The sequence below is a fragment of the Mustela lutreola genome, chromosome 10 (assembly GCF_030435805.1).
Source record: "Mustela lutreola isolate mMusLut2 chromosome 10, mMusLut2.pri, whole genome shotgun sequence".
NCBI lineage: Eukaryota > Metazoa > Chordata > Mammalia > Carnivora > Mustelidae > Mustela > Mustela lutreola.
In genome coordinates, this window is record NC_081299.1 from 28,774,867 (window position 1) to 28,793,926 (window position 19,060).

The window sequence follows — 19,060 nt, forward strand, 5'->3', positions numbered from 1 at the left end:
AAACAATGAGTTAGGATTTACACCCCCTGATGGGGGCAGTAATTTTGCTTTGGAGCCCTCTGAGAAGAAAAATGAAGTCAACATACACCACTCCACAAGTGGACAGTGGTCAGGGACGACATCCAACACATTGCATCTGAAAGGGACATCAGAGCTCCACGAGTCTACTTGCCCTTTGTACAGATGAGGAACCTGAGGCCCAGAGAGGGAAAGACATTTGCCTGGGTCCAAGTAAACTGCTGCAAAGCTTAAATTAGAAACTGGACCTTCTGATTAAAACTTTTAAGCCCATTTGTGTGCTCAAAGTTGGCTGGAATGACAGTGTATTACTTTCCTACGCTGTACTAACAAATTACCACAAACTTGGCAGCTTAAAAGAATATGTATAGTAATATCTCACATTTTCCACGGGGCACTTCTGAGCACAGCCTAGGTGGGTCCTTTGCTCGGGGGTCTCACAGCAGGCAATCAAGGTTTTGGGAAGGTGCATTCTCATCAGAGGCTCATCTAGGGAAGTGTTCGCTTCCAAGCTCTTTCACTTTGTGGGCAAAGTGTATGAGTCCTTATGACTGTAGGACTGAGGAGGCTGGATTTTTGCTCGCTGTTGGTTGGAGGCTGCCCAAAGCTCCCTGCCATAGGCGCTTCCCAAAGTGGCTGCTCACTTCCTCAAGCGTACAAGACTCTTATCACCTCAGGGGCACCCAGTCCTTGTGTTAAGGGCCTTTCTCAAGATTAAGTCAGAATAATCTCCCTTTCAGTGAACTCAGACTCCCTGATTTGAAACATTAATTATATCTACAGAATTTCTCACTTTTGCTCTATTCTACTGGTTAGCAGCAAGTCACATGTCCCACCCACACGCAGGGGGCGGGGATTTCAGAAAGACATGTACACCAGGGAACAGGAATCATGGGGATCATGCTACGGTCTATCTGCCTCAGACAGAAATATTTAAATCTACTCAAGTGAAGGAGAGAGGACTTATCAGGTGATGGAAATACATACAAAGAATGAACTGGATGATCTGGTGGCAAACGAAGCAGGTCTGAAAGCTGCCAGATGAGGCAGCTGATTTCTTTCAAAGGCCTTTTGCTTGCTCTCTCTTCCTCTTTCCTCCTGAGGTCGAATTATCTCTGATTTCTTCTTCTTGGGGCATAGTTACTGCATTTTCCTTTTTGTAGACAAACTGCTCACCTCAGCCTCCTCACGGCATCTGCTCTTAAACTCTGGTCTCCCCATGATGTTGGCTTTTCATGGTCTACCTAGCTTCTCATGTCTACTCTGGCTTCTGCTGTGTCCCTAAGCCTACATGGCCTTTTCGCTTGCCCCCCTATAGCCAATTTTGGTGAATTCTTGGGGAAGGAATCTGATGGTCTAACTTGGTTCAAAGGTCTGTGACTGACCCAAAGCCATGATCAGGGGAACAAAATGGTCATTTAAGCAGGGGTGTGTGTGTGTGTGTGTGTGTGTGTGTGTAAAGGAGCAAGCATTCCAATTCCTGTCTTTTATTTAATTCCCTTGCACCAGACTGGGCAGGAGGAAATGGAGATACCTCTACTTGCCAGAGGCCTCCTCTGCCCCGGTAGCTGCTCTGGTCACCGCGGTATTATATGCAAACTTCATCAAAGCATGAATCTGACCTGCCTCGTCCACTGTTGTATGTTCAGTACCTAGAACGATGCCAGGACTTTGAACTTGCTGCTCTCTCTTTCCGGAACTCTCTTTCTCCCAATGCCTGCATAGTTTCCTTCGTCTCTCCCTTCAGGTCACCCTCGTAGGGAGGTCTTCCCTGATCAGCCTACAAAATTTACATAATCTCTCTACCCTGGGCCTCCTCCCCCCGTATGTACATGTCTCACTTTCCTCTACAGCCCTTATCATCATTTGACCACCCTGTCTTTGTCACTGATTGACAGACATCTTCATATGGGAACTGTGTAGAAGACAGTATTCAAAGGATTTCTATAAGTGTGTTGAAGAGTTTAGGAAAAATAACTAATAAAGACATATAAAACAAATAATGGGGAAAAGAAGAATTATTAATTCCAGGAGAACAAAAATTATACAAGAAAGGAAGTATAATCATAGTTCACATTTGGTTCAATAGTGGAAAGTATTATTGAATATAATGTATCTACTCGTGATTTGACCTAAAATAATGATACAGCCACAGAAGAAAGTTGGGACTGGGTTGTATCCCAGGATGTCTATCAATTTCAGGCATTCCCTGGACACACCTGCCCTGGGGAATCTTTCCACTCCTATAGGGGCAGACTGCTTTTTGCACTTGCCCAGCTGTCAACCTGGGGCTCCCCCCATGTTTTTCTTCTGTCTTAGATTTTATTTATTTATTTGACAGGCAGAGATCACAAGTAGGCAGAGAGGCAGGCAGAGAGAGAGGAGGAAGCAGGCTCCCTGCTGAGCAGAGAGCCCAATGCGGGGCTTGATCCCAGAACCCTGGGATCATGACCTGAGCCGAAGGAAGAGGATTTAACCCACTGAGCCACCCAGGCGCCCCCTAGATTTCCCTTTTGCTAGATACCAAGTTTCTCCTTACCTTTTAAAATTTATCTTCTTATTATATCTTTTGGTGGTTTCCTAGGAAAGAGAGCATGGGGGGGGGGGGAACCGGAGACCTTGGATACCTAAAAATGTCTTTATTCTCCCTTCACACTTGTTAAATTGGTTATAGAATTCTAGGTTCAAAGCTATTTCCCCTCAGAAGTTTGGAGGCAACTCTCCCCTGTCTTCTTGCTCCCAGTGCTATTCTAATTCCACATCCTTGGGGTATGTCACCTCTTTTCCTAAAAGAAAAAATAAGACAGCCATTTCCTCTTCTGCATCTGGATATTGTCAGGTGGGAATGTGATGCTTGGACTTGCTTCCCTCCTTTTTCAACCACGAGGGGAAGGCCAAGGAAACCTAGAGAAGACAATGTGATGCCCCAGTGTCTTTGAAACACTGGGTTAACCATCTCAAAAACCACCCTATCTAAAGACTCTTCAAAATGTGGGGTCATGGGGTGCCTGGGTGGCTCAGTGGGTTAAAGTCTGTGCCTTCAGCTCAGGTCATGATCCCGGGGTCCTGGGATCAAGCCCCACATCAGGCTCTCTGCTCAGCCGGGGGCCTGCTTCCCCCTCTCTCTCTCTGCCTGCCTCTCCGCCTACTTGTGATCTCTGTCTGTCAAATAAATAAATAAAATCTTTTTTAAAAATGTGGGGTCATAAGCTCACTATACTTTAAGGATGAAAATGTAGTCTGAGACTACCAGAATCAGCACCAACTGAGATCTTATTAGAAATGCAGAGTCTCGGGCCTCATTCCTGACCCACTGAATCAGGATCTGCATTTTAAGAAAATCCCCCAAGGACTGACATGATGTTCAAGTTGGAGAAGCACTGCTTTCAGCCATATTTAGCTATCTCTCTTCTTATTTACAGCCCAACTCATTCTGAAAGAGTGAGTATAGCTGACAACCTTGAAGCCACAAGTCACAGAGCCTTGGCTAGCTTTGAATCCAGCGACAGTTTCCGAGGTAAGAAGAATTCTGATGTCCCTGCTCCTGAGATTCTTGTCCTTGGGCTCTTCCTCCAAATACTAGTATAGTTAATGCTAGGAAGGGACTTTGCAGCTGGGATTAAGGCTACTAATCAGTTGGCCTTAAAACAGAGACATTATCCTGGCGTATCCAACGGGGCCTGATGTGTCACAGGAGCTCTTACAAGTAGAAGAGGAAGTCAGAGAGATTGAGTGTGTGAGGGCTGAGCCTGACGCTGCTGGCTTTGACAATGGAAGAAGGCAGCCACAAATCAGGAAATGCAGGCAGACTCTTGAAGGTGAGAAAGACCCCCCACCTGACAGCCAGCAAGGAAGTGGGAACTTGAGTTCTACAATTCCACAGAACTGAGCTTCTGTGCCAACCATCTGGGATGCGGATCCATTCCTAAAACCTCCACAAAGGAGCAGAGTCCTGCCAACACTTTGATTCTGGTCTTGGGAGACTAAGTAGAAAACCAGCTGAGCTACACTGTGCCTGGTCTTCTGACTTCCAGAAACTGTGAGATAGTACACTTTCCTGCTGTTTGAAGCTGCTAAGTGTCTAGTCCTTTTTTCTGGACCAGACAGGTGTGCTAAGCCCGGACTTACCTCTACCTGGCAACATCCCCTTTCAAGCCTACGATATGTCTGCCTGTCTCTATGCCTGCCTTCGGGACCTTCTCTGACATCACGGGAGCCTACTTGGCACAAAGGAGACCAGAAGGGCAAGGAAGTTAAAAGCCCTGAGGAAAACACTCACCCCGTGGATGACGGGGGCCAGTAGATAATTGCTTTAGCTGTAAGCTTTCAATTCTGGGAGGCTTTTGTACACTTCTTAGAAAGCAGACTCAAAGCCCCATTAGCTGTAGCAGCAACCTCTGTAATGCACACTTCCCTTGTTTGACTTTTCTTTCTTTTTGTCCCATTCTCCTCAAATCCTTGTCTTGTTTCCTACGATTACCTTCCAAATGCCCACCCTGTTCCTAAGTCCCTTTATCAATCTCTGCTTGAAACTGACGGGCAACCGGCAAAGTCGACTCCATGAATTCATCTTGCTCAGAACGAAAGGTTAATTTACTGGAAGATTATTTCACTGTTTCACATTGAAACCAGGCCTCAAGGAAAACCGAAATTGCAAATCCAATACCACTAAGTTCCTCTCTGTTTCTTGTTCCTTCCCTAAAGGTATTTTTAGAGAGAAATATGGAATCTACCCTCAACACCAGAGAGAAAAGTCCCAGAGAAGGATTGTAATTGATGACCCTTGGGTTGGTGTCCATGATTGGTACAGTGGGAAACAGGGCACACTCACTGGTTCCTTGTGGGTCAGGGTTCTAGTCCTGGATCAAACCATACAGCTGGGTTATGTGTCAGGGCCTCCAGGGCCACCATTATATTGCGGGGTATTACCAGAAACGGGGGAAGGACTGAGAGATGGGGAAAGCTCCACTCATTTTCTAAATCCTTTAGCATCCACTCTCACTTCTCTTACTGATGTGGGGAACAAAGGCAGAAGGATATGTAGATTAATTAAATGTCCTTATAACCTGCAGCCCATTGACAAATACTTGAAATAGACAGATTATAATATTCCTCCAGCATCCTGCAAGTCTCCTTCAGCATATGAAAGTCCTTTTGGAACTTCCCTTAGTTTTACTTTCCCAACTCCAAGGTATATAATCACTGCCCCTCACATTCCCGGGGCAGCAGGGAGCAGCTCTTTCTGCCCATGGGTCCTGTCCCTGTGCTTTAATAAAACCACCATTTTGCTCCAAAGACATGTCAAGAATTCCTTCTTGGCCATCAGCTCCGGACCTCATCAACGCACAACAACATTCCCCCCCAAACCAAAAACTACATCATTGCTTCCTTTTTCCTGATTCTTCTCAGCTTCCCTCACATGCTCTCTCTCCTCTGCCCAATGCATAAATGTTGGGGTTCCTGAAAGTTCCATCCTTACTCTTTTTCTCTTCCCATTCTTATTCATTTCCAGAGTCATCTAATTCCATGGCAGACGTCATGGTCTTCTCCCCAACATTTAAACCTCCCCAAACATTTAATCTAAACTAGTTATGGTAGTTTCATCCCCCTTGGCAACAATTCGTTTGGGAGGAACAGGCCTCAATCAGATCAAACTGGTGAGATTTAAGGAGAAGCTTGCTTAGGACTTCTGGGAAAGAGAAATCAGTCTTACTGTTGCCTGTTGGATAGGAAAGGGGAGAATGCTGCCTCAGTTGTCCCTGCAGTCATTCTGCGACATGAGGGGACCCAGCTTCGGTATGAAGTCAATGGCTGGCACAGCAGAACAGCAAGACGGAAGTGTCTCAGGTTCCTAATGACATTGTTGAACCGGGAAATCCTCTCACCCTGCACTACCGTTGGATTTCCTGCACTGTGAGATGATACATTTCCATATTGCATAAGCCAGTCTGAATCAGGTGTCTCCTGCTTGGCAATGTAGGCATCCTACTTAATTCACACTTACTACTATGAATTCTCTCAAACTCACTTTCCTGGGCTCCAGACCTACCCACATTTCCCAACTTTGCTCCTCCTCTTCCTGGTTTTCCTACAATTCTTTCGCATAAGAAAGAAGCAGGTGCTTACTATTATGCCAAACTCTGCTGTAGACGCTGGGGCCAGAGCAGCGGCTGAAACAAGATTGCTGTTCTCATGACCAGTGCAGGAGGCAGGCAATAAGCAAAACTATTTTCTGAATAAATGAAATAAGGAATAATGCACAGTAGGAACTCAGTGTCGAGTGAAAAAGTTACCACTGCCTATAGACTATCAGACCAGAGACTGGTGGTCAGGCAGCACACAGCCCTGGGACCTGAGGGTCAGACCCTGGCTCTTGCAGCCGCCGTCTAGGAATCTAGAAGGGTAAATAACGACCCAGGGCCTGCCCTCTGGAGCCGAGTCCAGAAAGAATGCCAACATGGGCTGAGTGCTCACTTTGTCGGGCCCTGTATAAATGGCCTTTGGGTAACTCTCATTTAGTGCTCACCGATTCTAGGAGTTTGTCCGAGGACAAACAGCTCTGGACAACGGGCCTCGGACCAGCGGTCTGGGCAGTGACAAAATCTCCCTCCAGCCAGTCCCGACCCTTGGGCTTAGGTCGGGTGCATGTGACTTTGTGCAAATCACCGTCTCCCTCGTCTTTCCACGCACTAGCCCAGTGTTTGAAACGTCTGACCCCTGGGTTTCCCTGGCGCCGCAAGCTTCAGAGGGTGCCTGGGGTGTGAGACAGGGTCCGAGGGATGGGGGATGCCGAATGCAAAGAAGGGAGGTCCCTGAGATCAGTACCGAGGCGGTCAGTGGTCAGTGAGGAGGGAAGAGCCGGCAAGGAGATCCCTGGAGAGAGAGACGGGCACGGACAGTCGCATTCTTCCCCATCCAGGCCCTGCTCCCACGCCCTCCGGCGCCGCCGCCGCGACCTTCTCCTGGGCCCCGGAGGGAGGGCATTCGCCTTCCCCACTGCGTGCCTCTACGCCACTGTCCCGGGCCCAAAGGCGACAAGTGCTCCGCGAGCCGCGCATCTAGACCAGGCCCCTGCTCCTTTGGCTCCGGGAACTCGCAGCTCTACTGCTCTTTGCCTCTCCTCTCGTCCACTCCCCCCTCGGCTCCTGACCACTTGGTCTGCGCCATCTGCATTCGCAGTGTGCCGGGCCCGCCCGCACTGCGGGGGAGAGGCGGGGAGCCGCCCACGCCGCGCTCCGCGCTTGGCGCTCGGCGTCGCCGTCTCCCTGGGACGCGCGCGGGCGGCGCGGCGCGCGGGAGCCGGGCGGGCAGCCATGGCGTGGCGGGCGGGGAGGTAGCCGGGCGGGCCGCGGGGAGCGCAGGGGCCGCCATGGCCCGGCGGCGGCGCCGCGCCTGCATCGCGCTGTTCCTGGTGCTGCTCTTCGCCTTCGGCACCCTCATGGGCCTGCGCACGCTCAAGGCTCCGGACGGACTGCCGGCGCTGGGCCCCGGCCTGGAGCTGGCGCCCTTTGAGCGACGCCCGGAGGGAGCCCCCGCGCCCGCCGCCCGGGCCCCGGCCGCCCCCGCCGCGCCGCCCCCGCCGCCGCCGCCGCCCCGCACCGCTGGCCCGGGCAGTCCCCCGGGCCCGGCCCCCGCGGAGGCCGAGCCCGCCCCCGGGCAGAGTCTGCGCGTCTACTCGGACCTGCACGCCTTCTACTACTCGTGGTACGGGAGCCCGCGGCGTGAGGGCCACTACATTCACTGGGACCACGTCATGGTGCCGCACTGGGACCCCAAGATCTCGGCCAGCTATCCCCGCGGCCGCCATAGTCCCCCAGACGACTTGGGCTCCAGCTTCTACCCGGAGCTGGGGCCCTACAGCTCCCGGGACCCCGAGGTGCTGCGGGAGCACATGACCCAGCTCAAGGAAGCCGCCATCGGTGAGTTCCCCCCACCCCCCGGGAAGCCCTGTTCTCCAGTCTCACCCTTCCTCAGTTTTCACACCCCAACTCCCGCTGGTCCTGTCACTGGGCCTCTGGTCCCACTCACCCTTCAGCCTGGCTTCTTACTCCCTCCCTTCTATTTTCATTCAGCACTTACCACGCGGCGCCCTCCCCCCTTCTAGTATTAAGACTCCTCCATCTCTGCCATCTGACCCCTCACAGCTGGGCCCTTTCATAGGGCGGAGCTGCCTGGAGGGCCAGTGGAAGAAGGCATTTGCTCCGAGCTGTCCCAAGTAGGGACAGCAAGGAGAGGGAGAAAGTCTTCATCTCTTGGGTTTCTAGGCTTGGGTAAGTGAGGACTGGGCATTCTGACTCTGTAGGAATGGGGTTCAGAGGAGCCATGCCTAGGATGGCAATGCTTTCACACCAGATACAGGAGAGGGCAGCAACCCTTCCAGTTCTTGCTGGCTGCAGAAACAAAGTTTGCCCGTATTGCATGATGAACCCAGCTGTTTGCATTGGGGGGTAGGGTGGGGGGCGGCAGGAGCTTTTCTTCAAGTATTGTGGTTGCAAAGAGGTCCCTGGGAGACTCTTGTAGGCAGGCTTGGGTGGGGAAGCTCACTTCTTTCAGACCGTGTCACTGAATTCTCCTGGATTTTAGAACACATTTCAATTTATCTAGAGATGGTTAGTGAAGGGGGGCGGTGTGTTTGAATGACAGAGACAATGGTGGGAGGTATTCACAGAGAAATACCACAGAGGCTATTCCTCAGGATTTTACAGTCTGAAGAGGCCGTCAAGACAAATGTTATTTCCCTCAGAAGGCATGAGATGACTTCTGCATGGGGCTCCTCTCCCTGCGGGAACTTAGAGGTGTCCTTCTTCTCCAGAGAGAGTACTGTGGCTTCCAGATGGGTGTGGCATTATCCACTCATTTCCTTTTGTTCTACTGCTTGCCATTGCAAGCGGAAGCCCGCGTCCTCCGGACTTTTCTCAGGCTCCTTCCCTGCCTGATGTGCAAAGGTTCCCGCTGGCGCTGTGCTTCAGCACCGTGGGCGTGGACAGCTCCGGGAGGCTAGATTCTGGGATTCGATCCGCAGGAAGCTGGCAGGAGCCTTGCTCAAGGTTTCATTCAGAAACCATTTTGCAGTTGGAGACAGTCTGGGAGGAAATGCATCTCTGTTGCGGGGGTACTGTGTGTCTCTGAAGTAGCTTCTATGTTGTGACTCAGGCGTCCTGGTCTTGTCCTGGTACCCACCTGGTATGGCTGATGATAACGGGGAACCCTCAGATGACCTGGTACCCGCCATTCTCGACACCGCCCATCAGTACAACATCCAGGTGAGTGTCCAAAAATACGTCAGGTGCTCTTTGGCCCATTCTGGAGATTTCCCCTTCTTTGCCCTTAGGGTTAGTTTGGGGCTTTAGCCCACATATGGCAGATACACAGCAAGTGTGGTATTGGTGCGGTTCTAATAAATAGCACCTGTCCCTCTTATTCTCTTGAATTTTGGGGGGGAAACTGGGAAAACTAAATATAGGAGAAATGGGAAGACTTCATAAGTATCACTGTGATAGAGGTTAGGGTGGAGACCCTGACTCTGGATAGATGGCAGGCAATCGCCAAACATCTCAGATCGCTAGTAGGAGGCAGTGCTGGGCCTCAAGGAGGGGAGTATAGACAGGCAGGTGCACTTTCAAGATGATGGGGTGGAGCTAAACATGTCCACTTATTTTCCCCAAATGAACCAAATAAGTTATTCCCCTCTCCTGGGGTGAAGGAAGAGAAACAGCAGAGCAGAGCCCCATCCCTGTTCCTGAGCCCATCACTGACATGTTAACAGATCAGAGCACCTTCGCCGGACAGCTTCAGCACACTTGTTCCCGTGGTTTCAGATAGCTAGTGCCAATCATATAGAGCTGGCATGTAAGCTTAAACCAATTAGCCATCCAGTGATGGCTAAACCAATTAGCCATCCCATGGGAATGATTCCCAGATGCCCTGCTGTGGGAGGTGGCCAGGCTTCTTGCCCCTCTTTTTCCGACCCTAAGGGCAGTGGCTGCTTTTATCTCTGTTATGCCCACTGTTGCCAAGCCTCCTCCTTTAAGCCCCAGTGGAGCATGAGCCTTATTATGGGTTGTGGCTTGTGGGCAGATACTCACCTGACCAGTACCTCCTCTGTTTGTGCCAGGTGGCCTTCCATATCCAACCCTACAAGGGCCGGGATGACATCACTCTGCATGACAACATCAAGTACATCATTGACACGTAAGGCTGCTATGGAGTCTGGATCTTGATGGGGATCAAAAAGGGGGACGGGGATAGACTTAGAGGGTTAGGTCGAAAGACACCAGGGAAGAATGTCTGTGTCCTCAGCAGCTCCTTCCCAGTAATACAGTACTAGGCTTGGAGTCAGCAACCTGGGTTTGAATTCCAGTTCTGCAGCCTCCAATCTGTGATCTGATGCAAGCCTCTTAACCTTTGAGTCTCATGAGAGTTACAGGAGTTAAAATATGTGAAAGTGCCTTGTACAGTGCTTGCAGTTTCATCCATTCATTCAAAAAATATTTTGAGTGCCTTCCGGTGTCCGGGCTCTGTCCTGAGCCCTGGCCGTACGGTCATGGGTAGGGTTAGCAAAGGTGATGTTCTAGCGTGTTGCTGCAGTGAGGCACACAGTAGTTACACATGAAAAATCACATAGTGACCCATGCTATGAGAAAGTGATAGTAAAGAATAGAGCAGGGAACTGTGTTAACAGCATGCCTGAGAATGGGTGCTAGACTTTAGAACAGGTGGGCAAGGGAGCCTGAGGAGAGGAATGTGTGAGCTAACACCTGAAGGGAGTTAGCTCTGCAAAGATCTGCGGCCCATAATGAGACAAGCTTGACGGCAGAATAAGAGGCTGTGTAGCTGATGTGGAGATGGGGTAATGCAGGGATGGAGGTGGGGAGGGCCAGATCAAGTAGGATGGGCCTTGCCCGTCTCCGTCAGGAGCGGTCGGTTTGGGTTCATGCCTTAGAAAGAGAGTGGGTTATAGGGAACCAGAAGTGGGAGCCTGGAGACCCAGTGGCTGGCTGCCTCTGCAGTCCCAATGGGAGAGGGGGTTGGTGTGGTGTGGGACTGGAAGTGAGGCTTTAATGGAGGGAGGTTGAGGCTGGGGAGAGGAGAGTGGGAACTCAGTTCTTGCTATGAGGCACGAAGAGTGCAAGCACGGGGAAGGGCTGGATCCCGAATCACACTTGGGCATCAGGAAGGACCTGATCCGTGGCTTGCCCCCCTCCTAGGCCACCAGCTCAGGTTGTTCTCCCTCCTGCTCCTCAGGTATGGCTCCCATGGTGCGTTTTACCGCTTTAAGAACAGCATGGGTAAGAGCCTTCCACTCTTTTATATCTATGACTCCTACCTGACATCCCCTGAGGCCTGGGCCCACCTCCTGACTCCCAACGGGCCCCACTCCGTCCGCAACACCCCTTATGATGGGGTCTTCATCGCGCTGCTGGTGGAAGAGGGCCACACCCACGACATCCTGGCAGCCGGGTTTGACGGCATGTACACCTACTTCGCCTCCAACGGTTTCTCCTTCGGCTCCTCCCATCAGAACTGGAAGGCTGTGAAGAGCTTTTGTGATGCCAACAACCTCATGTTCATCCCCAGCGTGGGGCCTGGCTACATTGACACCAGCATCCGGCCCTGGAACAACCACAATACTCGGAACAGGGTCAATGGCAAGTACTACGAGACAGCCCTGCAGGCAGCCCTGACCGTGAGGCCCGAGATTGTCTCCATCACGTCTTTCAATGAGTGGCACGAGGGCACCCAGATCGAGAAGGCCATCCCGAAGAAGACGCCAACACGTCTGTACCTGGACTACCTGCCTCACCAGCCCAGCCTGTACCTGGAGCTGACTCGCCGCTGGGCAGAGCACTTCATCAAAGAGAAGGAGCAGTGGCTGATGTGAGGAGCCTGGCCACGAGGTGCCGATGTCCTGGCCTCCCCGGAAGGTGTCACCGTGTGGGGCTCAGCTGTGGTGGGAGACACTCGCTGGCCTCCCAAGTTAGCAGCGGGGCGCCTCTGGGTGGCCCATTGAGCCTGGGCCAGTGGGGACCGGAGCTTCCTCCTCAGGCATGTGGCACTGGGGTGCTTTGTAAGGATGGGAAGTAAGGCGGGGCTCCCAAGAGGGACCCAGAGAGGCTGGCAGGTGACTGGACTCAGCCCAGGGCCATTCCACAACCTGGAGAAACACTTTAGAATTATCCCTTTGAGCTTGGAACTCAGCAGGTTGGTGGCGCATAGCAGTCCCCAGGTCACTGCTGTCAGGAGGGTTCAAGGCTCTGGGCAAGCAGGTGCCCTGCTTCCTCTCTGGCCTTCCCGTAGCATCTGTCTTCTCCAAGTGAGGGAACCATATCTGAGACTTCCCAAAATGGGAATTTTAGGTTGAAGCCCCACAGTAGACCCCTGAACACAACAATCAGGAAATAACCCTGAGCATTTGTACATTCATCCAACACATACTAATGGAGCACCTACTATGTGCTAGGCACTGTGGAGAGACTTCATACGGGAAGGTTCTTTTCTTCCAGAAGCTTACAGGATCCAGCTTTCCTTATTTGGCGTGGCCTTGTAGCTAGTACCTGAGCAGTTTTTCTTTTTTTGCCGTTTTCTCCAGTGCTGGGAGTTCAGTTTTTTCCTCCTCTAAGAAGATACCTCTGTGCCCCCGAGCCCAGATTTCCCCAGATGACCATCTAGCTCCAGGGAGAGGACCAGGACATCCTCCCTCCCTCCGGCTGCCTAAACCGAATGAGACCCACTCGGTGGGGCCATTTTCAGTGCTACTGTGATTTGTAGTAATTAAATATAACATGATCTTCTCAAGTAAGCATTCCTTCACTCTCTTCAGGCCTTCCTGAACTCTGAGCCCTCCCTCAAATGCTGTGACAGACACGAGATGGGCTGGCCAGTGTCAGCACAATGAAGAGTGAGTTTGCTTAAGAAACCAGGAGTATAAAGAAGATGTTTAGAGGGGACATTTAACAGTGCTTATTTACAAATAAATGAATCTACTCATTGTAGGGGCCCTCAGGGCAGGTCCTGGAACACCTTCTTGGCAAGGTTTAGGAGCTACTTGGAAATATGTGCATTACTTTATGGGCTCAAGCTTGAATCCCACTTGTGGGACCAGGGTGCAAGGCAGGAGGGGAGGAAGTGGGGCCTATGGATTACCATGGGACCCCCAGCTCCCGTGAGGTAATGGGCACTGGATGCCATGGTGGACAGGGCAGATCAGGACAGGAGCACAGGGCTGCACGGCGCCCCGCAATACTTCACAGAAACAAGACACACTAAGGCTTCATTTCACACACACACGGTTTGAAAAATACTAAAAATATGGCAAGCTCAGGGTCAGGAGCAGTAATTCTCATTCATGACAGCCTGGTCAGTTCTTTCAAAGGCTAATCTGTAATGAGAGCCATAAAGATGTTCATACACTTTAACCCTATAATCCTAATCCCTGAGGAAGTAATTCAAAAGAAGAAAAATAAACTATTTACAAAACGTTTTCTATTAAAGAAAAACATGGTTCAAATAACCAAGAGTAATTCTGTTTAACACTTGGCATACGTGTGAATAAAGGCTCTGAGTACATACCGGATTCAATAAAGGTATTGTAGGCATAACTCATTATAATTTATTTTATGAATAAATAAGGAAAAAAGCCACTGGCTGAAAAGAGTAGTGAAGATATGTTTTCCCATATTCTTTTGATTTGGCCTTCCTCAGCCCCACCCCCTGCCAAGTGAGCTTACTTCCCACCATTAGTCCAGAATGCTGACTCTCCACCAGGCCTTAAGGCACACCACACCACCGGCCTCTCCGGTTTGGAGAAAACAGTGTTGGGCCTGTGGCTCAACAGTCTTTATCCTTCTCTAGGTCCAGCTTCAGGTGCCTAAGTACATGTCTTTGGTCACTGGAGACTTAACCAGCTGGTGCTCTGGCTGATTTGGACCTTAAATGCCACTACCTGCCAGAGAGGGGGCTCTGACTGGATTCCGTATCTGTTCCTCAAATTACTTCTCAAAAAAAATTTTTTTTAAAAAGAAACTTATCAGAACAAGGCCATCCAAGAAATGTTCTCAAACAAAATCTCTAAGTCAGCTTTTGGCTGATACATGAAATCACAGATAATAAATAGGACCTCCCCCACCAGGTGTCAGACGAAACCAGCAGCTTCTGGGACTTGGTGTGCAGTATTCAGAAAGACACAGTGCCTTCAAGAGTCAGGACTAGTGATGCTGCAGCCCCAGTGGCCTCTCTCAATGAGGCCGTGCCAGTCCCCAGTGGACAGACACATAGTGTCCAGCACCAGTCCTTGGGCCTTCCCCCTACCCAAGATGCAAAAAGCAGGATCAGTGTGAGGGGAGGAGCCCATACTTCTGTTGGAGGATGGCTGTAGTACTCTCCAGGGCACTGAGAAAAAAAAATGGAGGCAGTTAAAGTCTGACTTCTCAAAGCTCCGAGCCCACCAGAGTCTGCTGATCAGTGACCTCTAAACCCTCAGGTCTTAAATATGTTCTCATCACCAAACCCGTGATGAATCCTTTGAATCCCCAAACAGCCAGCAAATGCCAGCAAACCCAGTCCATCCACCACTTCTCCAAACCTGCCCACCCCACCCAGGACAAGGTAGGAGTGCCAATCCTTATTTTATTAAGGCCCTTTTTTTTTTCCCACCTTCCAACCTTCCTCAAATTCTTTCCCCGTGCCACAGCAGACTCACCAGCCTGGACGAATGATGCCAAACTTTCCAGGTACAGACAAATCAACCACAGTTGAGCCCAGGCGATACTCAGGGCTCTGGCCGTTCCCAATTGGTCCCCCATCAATGACCAGGGACAACTGAGGCCAGAGGTCCTGGAACTCCTGAGAAGAGGGAGAGGAAGATCATGGACACCAACTCTGGCATCCACAATGATGTCACTGTGCACGCAACGTGTACAAGGAGACAAAGCCAGCACACGTCTAAAACAAGAGGCATCTTCCTCTAAGCAGGGAAGGAACCTCCTTCAGTTAAGGTTTGTCAGCATCTAGGACATGGCATCCTATGGGGTTCGGAGCTGCCCCAGGTTAGCACTTCAAGGAACATCTATCTAGAGCTTTAAAAAAAAAAACCTCACTGTGCCAAGAGGAGCTTGCACACAGGGCTTCTGTTAGAGACATACAGGTCCGATGACTGGAGGTCTAGGTGGATGTCCAAAGATGTAGGCTTTTACCCTGAACTTTCGCCCAAATTTTTGAGTCAGTGCATGCAAGTTACGTCATCCAGTGCATCTCCTGGCTCTCAGGAGAACTCTGGGTAAGGTCAGGGAGAGGAAGGCAGGGTGCATTCTGCACATGCATGACACCAGCTCTCAGTCCTTGGGTTGTGGGAAGGATAGCCCCTCCGAAATCCGTGGTCTGAACTGTTAACTGGCTTAGAGCATCACCCACTCTCCCTGCCACCACCACTCACAAAAACCCTGCAGTGGTGGCTAAGCCTGGGCATTTGGGATGGAGGAGCGTAACCACCAGTTTCTGTACTGGACAGGTCAACTGTGTGCTGACAAGAATACCCCCACTCCCATCCCCATTGTCTCAAGCATAGCCACCAGGTAAAGCCTGCAGTCCCAGAATAAGACAGGATGCTGGACTCTCAGTTTCTAAGGCCCCTGAAGCCACTCTCTAGGTCTGGACATGGAGAACCCCACCACTGTGCTGTGTTTTACATTTTAGTTCAGGAAGAAGAAAAGTGGTAAGTGACATCTTTTTTTTTTTTAAAAGATTTTATTTATTTATTTGAGAGAGAGAGCTCACGTGCACACAGCAGGGATAGTGGCAAGCAGAGGGAGAGGGAGAAGGAGGCTCCCCAAAAGGGAGCCTGATGTGGGGCTAGATCCCAGGACCCTGGGATCAGAACCTGAGCCAAAGGCAGGGCACTGAGAAACCAGTTGAGCCACCAGGCACCCCTGTAACTGTCATTTCTTTGTGTTGTCATTCATTCCAAGCTATGCAGTCAAGACAGAATTAGGATGGATTCTTTGACCTGGCTAGTGGCCAGAGAAGAGAACAGGGTCAGGAGTCCCTGGGCCAAGTGATTTAACTTTCTGGAGCCTTAACTGTCTTTACAGCACTGTTGTAAAGACTTAGTACCTGACTATATTTTCCAACGGCTACCACCACAAAAAGAACAAAAGAATTAGATTCACCATGCCGTTCCTTATTATTAAAAAGACAACAAGAAGAAAACACCAATTCTTCCCCTCACCTCTCAAGCTTTTCAATTAAACCTTTCCAAGATTCTTTAATTTGGATCCCCCCACCATGCTACCCCACCCCTGCCAACTGGACAGACCTCCCACCATCAGACTAAATGGATGAACTACTGCAAGGCGTTCCGGTGAACCATCAGCCCAACTGACTCAGAGGAAACTGTGTCTGGCCTGGTGGTGTTTCTGCAGGGAGGGCTGGGTAACTTACCTCGACATTCAGAGAACTGGCCTGGGAGCTCAGGTTGGCACTGGTGAGAGCGAGTGGTCCCCCAAACACCTGGACCAAATCCTGTATGAAGGCATGATCAGGAATCCGGATGCCTACAAGCTATGAGGCAAGGGACAAGATAGTCAGAAAGGCTGGAAGCGGTAGGGAATGGCTCTCTCCTGGATCCTAGTGAAAGCCAGATGGCAGAAGTCTGGGGACACAGGAGAAACTCTGACTCACAGGAGTAAAGGGATTCAGGTCCTTATTGAGCTCCTCTGAGCGTTCCAACACCAGAGTCACTGGTCCTGGTAGTAAGTCCTTCAGGAGTCCCTCAGGTACTCTCACATGGCAGTACCTGAAAAACAGAGATGGCACAGATCTACCCAAGAATGAAGGGTCTCTGCTGGTCCTATTCCAGACGGTAGACAGATCTAGAAAAGGGGAACCTGGGACTACAATGGGATCGGTCTTCCCTCTTCACCTCCCTAAGAGTTTGAGAAGGCAGTGCTCCAGAGGAACACCCACGGCTTGGAGCCCACATGCCTCTGGTCTCCGGGACTACAACAGCTGCACCGTTATCACGCTCCGTGTTTCATTTTCTCCCAGGTATCCCCAGAGCGTTTGTTTCCTTTGTTGCCATTTTTAAACCGCGGGAGTCCCGACCCCCACCCCTCATCATCACAAAATCGCCGGGAGGATAGGGACCCTGCCTGCCTCGTTCATCGCTGCGCCCCAGCACCCCTCTCAGGGACTGGAAGACGTTAAGTGCTCGATACACACTTCCAGTTCCGGATTCCTGGGTGAGCCTGGACAAGCCCCTCCCGCTCTCTGCGCCTCAGTCTCCCAAGCCTGTCACCGGAAGCCCCTCCCGCGGTGCCGCCCCCAGCGGGGCCGGGTCGGGGCGGCCTCACCTGTAGACGTCGGCCACGCGGCCCAGGCAGACGGCCAGCGGCTTGGCCTCGCTGCGGCCCTTGAGGCGGTACACAGCGCCCAGTGCCGCAGAGCAGCTCGCCGAGCAGGCCAGGCCGTACAGCGTGTCGGTGGGGACGGCCACCACGGCGCCGGCGCGCAGCTCGGCCACGGCGGCCCGCAGCGCCTCGGTCCAGCCGGCGCGCTCCGGGCTTGCGGCCCGCACGGCCCCGCTCCCTGGGAGCCGGAACAGCCGGGCCCCCGGCGCCGCCGGAGCGGGGCTCGGCGGGCGGAGGAGGCGGCCCCTCCGGGCGGAGCCCGCCGGCCCCTCGCTCAACCCCACGCTGGCAGCCACCGCGGCCCTCAGCCCCCTGCACGGACGCGCCGGAGACATCCGCCAGGGCCCGCTTCCGGGAGGAAGTGACGCGCCCAGTCAGCTTCCGGCCGGGGAGGCTCGGCCCCACCTCCGCGCCGGGCAACTTAAAGGGACCGCGACCCCCAGGAGGATTGAAGGAGACCGGTGGGGACGGGGCGGGGCGCAGCTTTGCGGAGCCCAAGCGCTGCGCTGGGGAGGGGGGCGGCCGAAAGGGGGGCGGTGGTCGGGCCGCGCAGGCGGAGATGGAATGGGGCCCGGGCTCAGACTGGTCACGGGGGTGAGAGGGGGCCCGTCGGGGCGGGGGGAAGGGGCTCGGACCCCGCGCGAGCGCCGGCCCTGACCCTGTGTCTCTCGCTCTCTCCCGGGCAGGGAGGCTGCCGGCGTGGACCGTGGGAAGGCGGGGCTGGGGCTCGGCGGGAGGCCACCCCCGCAGCCGCCCCGGGATGAGCGCGCCCAGCAGCTGCTGGACGCGGTGGAGCAGCGGCAGCGGCAGCTCCTGGACACCATCGCCGCCTGCGAGGAGATGCTGCGGCAGCTGGGCCGCCGGCGCCCGGAGCCGGCTGGTGGCGGGGTCAGTGCCCACCCCGGGCTGGGCCTGGGAGGTGGGAACTGCCCTGTGGCTGGACTTGCTAAGCCCTAGCTTCCCCTGGAGGGTGGAAGAGTGTTCCCACCGCCTTACCCCTGAACCTCCTTTCATCTGGGCAAGAGGCTTTGAAAAAGTTGTGCTATCCAAATGCCAAGTGGCCATGTCCTTGCGGGGCCTAATCCCAAGGCCTTTCCTCCCAGCCTCACTTTTCCTTTCTGTTCCAACCAGAACGTCTCAGCCAAACCCGGAGCACCTCCCCAGCCAGCTGTCTCCGCCAGAGGTGGCTTTGCAAAGGATGCTGGCGATGGAGCTGCGGAGCCCTGAGCATCCCTGATGGGCACCCTGACTTCTCTCCCTCCCGGGGCTGGTGGCTGAACTCTGAACAACTCCCTTCAATAAAGGGGCCAGTCTTCACTGGCAGTGGCTGGTACTTGGCTCTCAGCCTGGGGTGGCAGCTCTGCTAGCAGCTGGGTTCACTCCCACTTCATCCTGGCTGAAGGCAGTGCTGAGCTTTGAAATGTAGCCAACGAATACCCTGTCTGATTACCCGGATTTGGACAGACCAGCAGTGCTCTCCAGAGTGGTCTGGCCTGCTTTGGGGGATCCAGGTGTTGTTACATGTCCATTTCATGCTTTGGGGGCTCCTAGCCCCACAACACACTTTTAGCAGAGCCTTGATTAAAAGGAAACCTGCAGACTTTCCTGGTGACCGACCTTTCCTTTCTGTCCCCCAAGAC

General features: G+C 52.5%; 3 protein-coding genes across 5 annotated transcripts; 2 read left to right on the top strand and 1 right to left on the bottom strand.

Annotated features, from left to right (window-relative positions):
• Window positions 1–7,278: 7,278 nt before the first annotated feature.
• On the top strand, window positions 7,279–12,813 carry MANEAL (mannosidase endo-alpha like). 2 transcript variants are annotated; one of them, XM_059135043.1, is made up of 4 exons: window positions 7,279–7,937; window positions 9,172–9,281; window positions 10,133–10,209; window positions 11,263–12,813. In XM_059135043.1, exons 1-4 carry the CDS (start codon window positions 7,388–7,390, stop codon window positions 11,897–11,899), a joined length of 1,374 nt encoding a protein of 457 aa, XP_058991026.1. In that variant the 5' UTR covers window positions 7,279–7,387; the 3' UTR covers window positions 11,900–12,813. The 2 variants fall into 2 exon arrangements, with proteins under 2 accessions (XP_058991026.1, XP_058991027.1); XM_059135044.1 differs by lacking the exons at window positions 7,279–7,937; window positions 10,133–10,209 and having other exon boundaries at window positions 9,211–9,281.
• A 791-nt stretch (window positions 12,814–13,604) lies between these two features.
• On the bottom strand, window positions 13,605–17,755 carry YRDC (yrdC N6-threonylcarbamoyltransferase domain containing). Its single transcript, XM_059135045.1, has 5 exons — window positions 17,364–17,755; window positions 16,693–16,807; window positions 16,453–16,572; window positions 14,717–14,859; window positions 13,605–14,406 (listed from the first exon to the last, which is right to left on the bottom strand). Exons 1-5 carry the CDS (start codon window positions 17,753–17,755, stop codon window positions 14,346–14,348), a joined length of 831 nt encoding a protein of 276 aa, XP_058991028.1. The 3' UTR covers window positions 13,605–14,345.
• On the top strand, window positions 17,748–19,020 carry C10H1orf122 (chromosome 10 C1orf122 homolog). 2 transcript variants are annotated; one of them, XM_059135047.1, is made up of 3 exons: window positions 17,748–17,881; window positions 18,107–18,308; window positions 18,552–19,020. In XM_059135047.1, the coding sequence occupies exons 2-3, from the start codon at window positions 18,261–18,263 to the stop codon at window positions 18,645–18,647; spliced, it is 144 nt and encodes a 47-aa protein (XP_058991030.1). In that variant the 5' UTR covers window positions 17,748–17,881; window positions 18,107–18,260; the 3' UTR covers window positions 18,648–19,020. The 2 variants fall into 2 exon arrangements, with proteins under 2 accessions (XP_058991030.1, XP_058991029.1); XM_059135046.1 differs by lacking the exon at window positions 17,748–17,881 and adding an exon at window positions 17,885–18,014.
• Window positions 19,021–19,060: the final 40 nt, after the last annotated feature.

Excerpts from the sequence above, each read along its gene's own strand:
- MANEAL (XM_059135043.1), top strand. The coding sequence starts at position 7,388 with ATGGCCCGGCGGCGGCGCCGCGCCTGCATCGCGCTGTTCCTGGTGCTG. Across the intron at positions 9,282-10,132 it reads CCCATCAGTACAACATCCAG|GTGGCCTTCCATATCCAACC; the intron begins GTGAGTGTCCAA and ends TGTTTGTGCCAG. Across the intron at positions 10,210-11,262 it reads ATCAAGTACATCATTGACAC|GTATGGCTCCCATGGTGCGT; the intron begins GTAAGGCTGCTA and ends CCTGCTCCTCAG.
- YRDC (XM_059135045.1), bottom strand. The coding sequence starts at position 17,755 with ATGTCTCCGGCGCGTCCGTGCAGGGGGCTGAGGGCCGCGGTGGCTGCC. Across the intron at positions 16,808-17,363 it reads CGCGTGGCCGACGTCTACAG|GTACTGCCATGTGAGAGTAC; the intron begins GTGAGGCCGCCC and ends TCTGTTTTTCAG. Across the intron at positions 14,407-14,716 it reads GGCATCATTCGTCCAGGCTG|TGCCCTGGAGAGTACTACAG; the intron begins GTGAGTCTGCTG and ends TTTTTTTCTCAG.
- C10H1orf122 (XM_059135046.1), top strand. The coding sequence starts at position 17,980 with ATGGAATGGGGCCCGGGCTCAGACTGGTCACGGGG. Across the intron at positions 18,015-18,106 it reads GGCTCAGACTGGTCACGGGG|GGAGGCTGCCGGCGTGGACC; the intron begins GTGAGAGGGGGC and ends TCTCCCGGGCAG. Across the intron at positions 18,309-18,551 it reads CGGAGCCGGCTGGTGGCGGG|AACGTCTCAGCCAAACCCGG; the intron begins GTCAGTGCCCAC and ends TGTTCCAACCAG.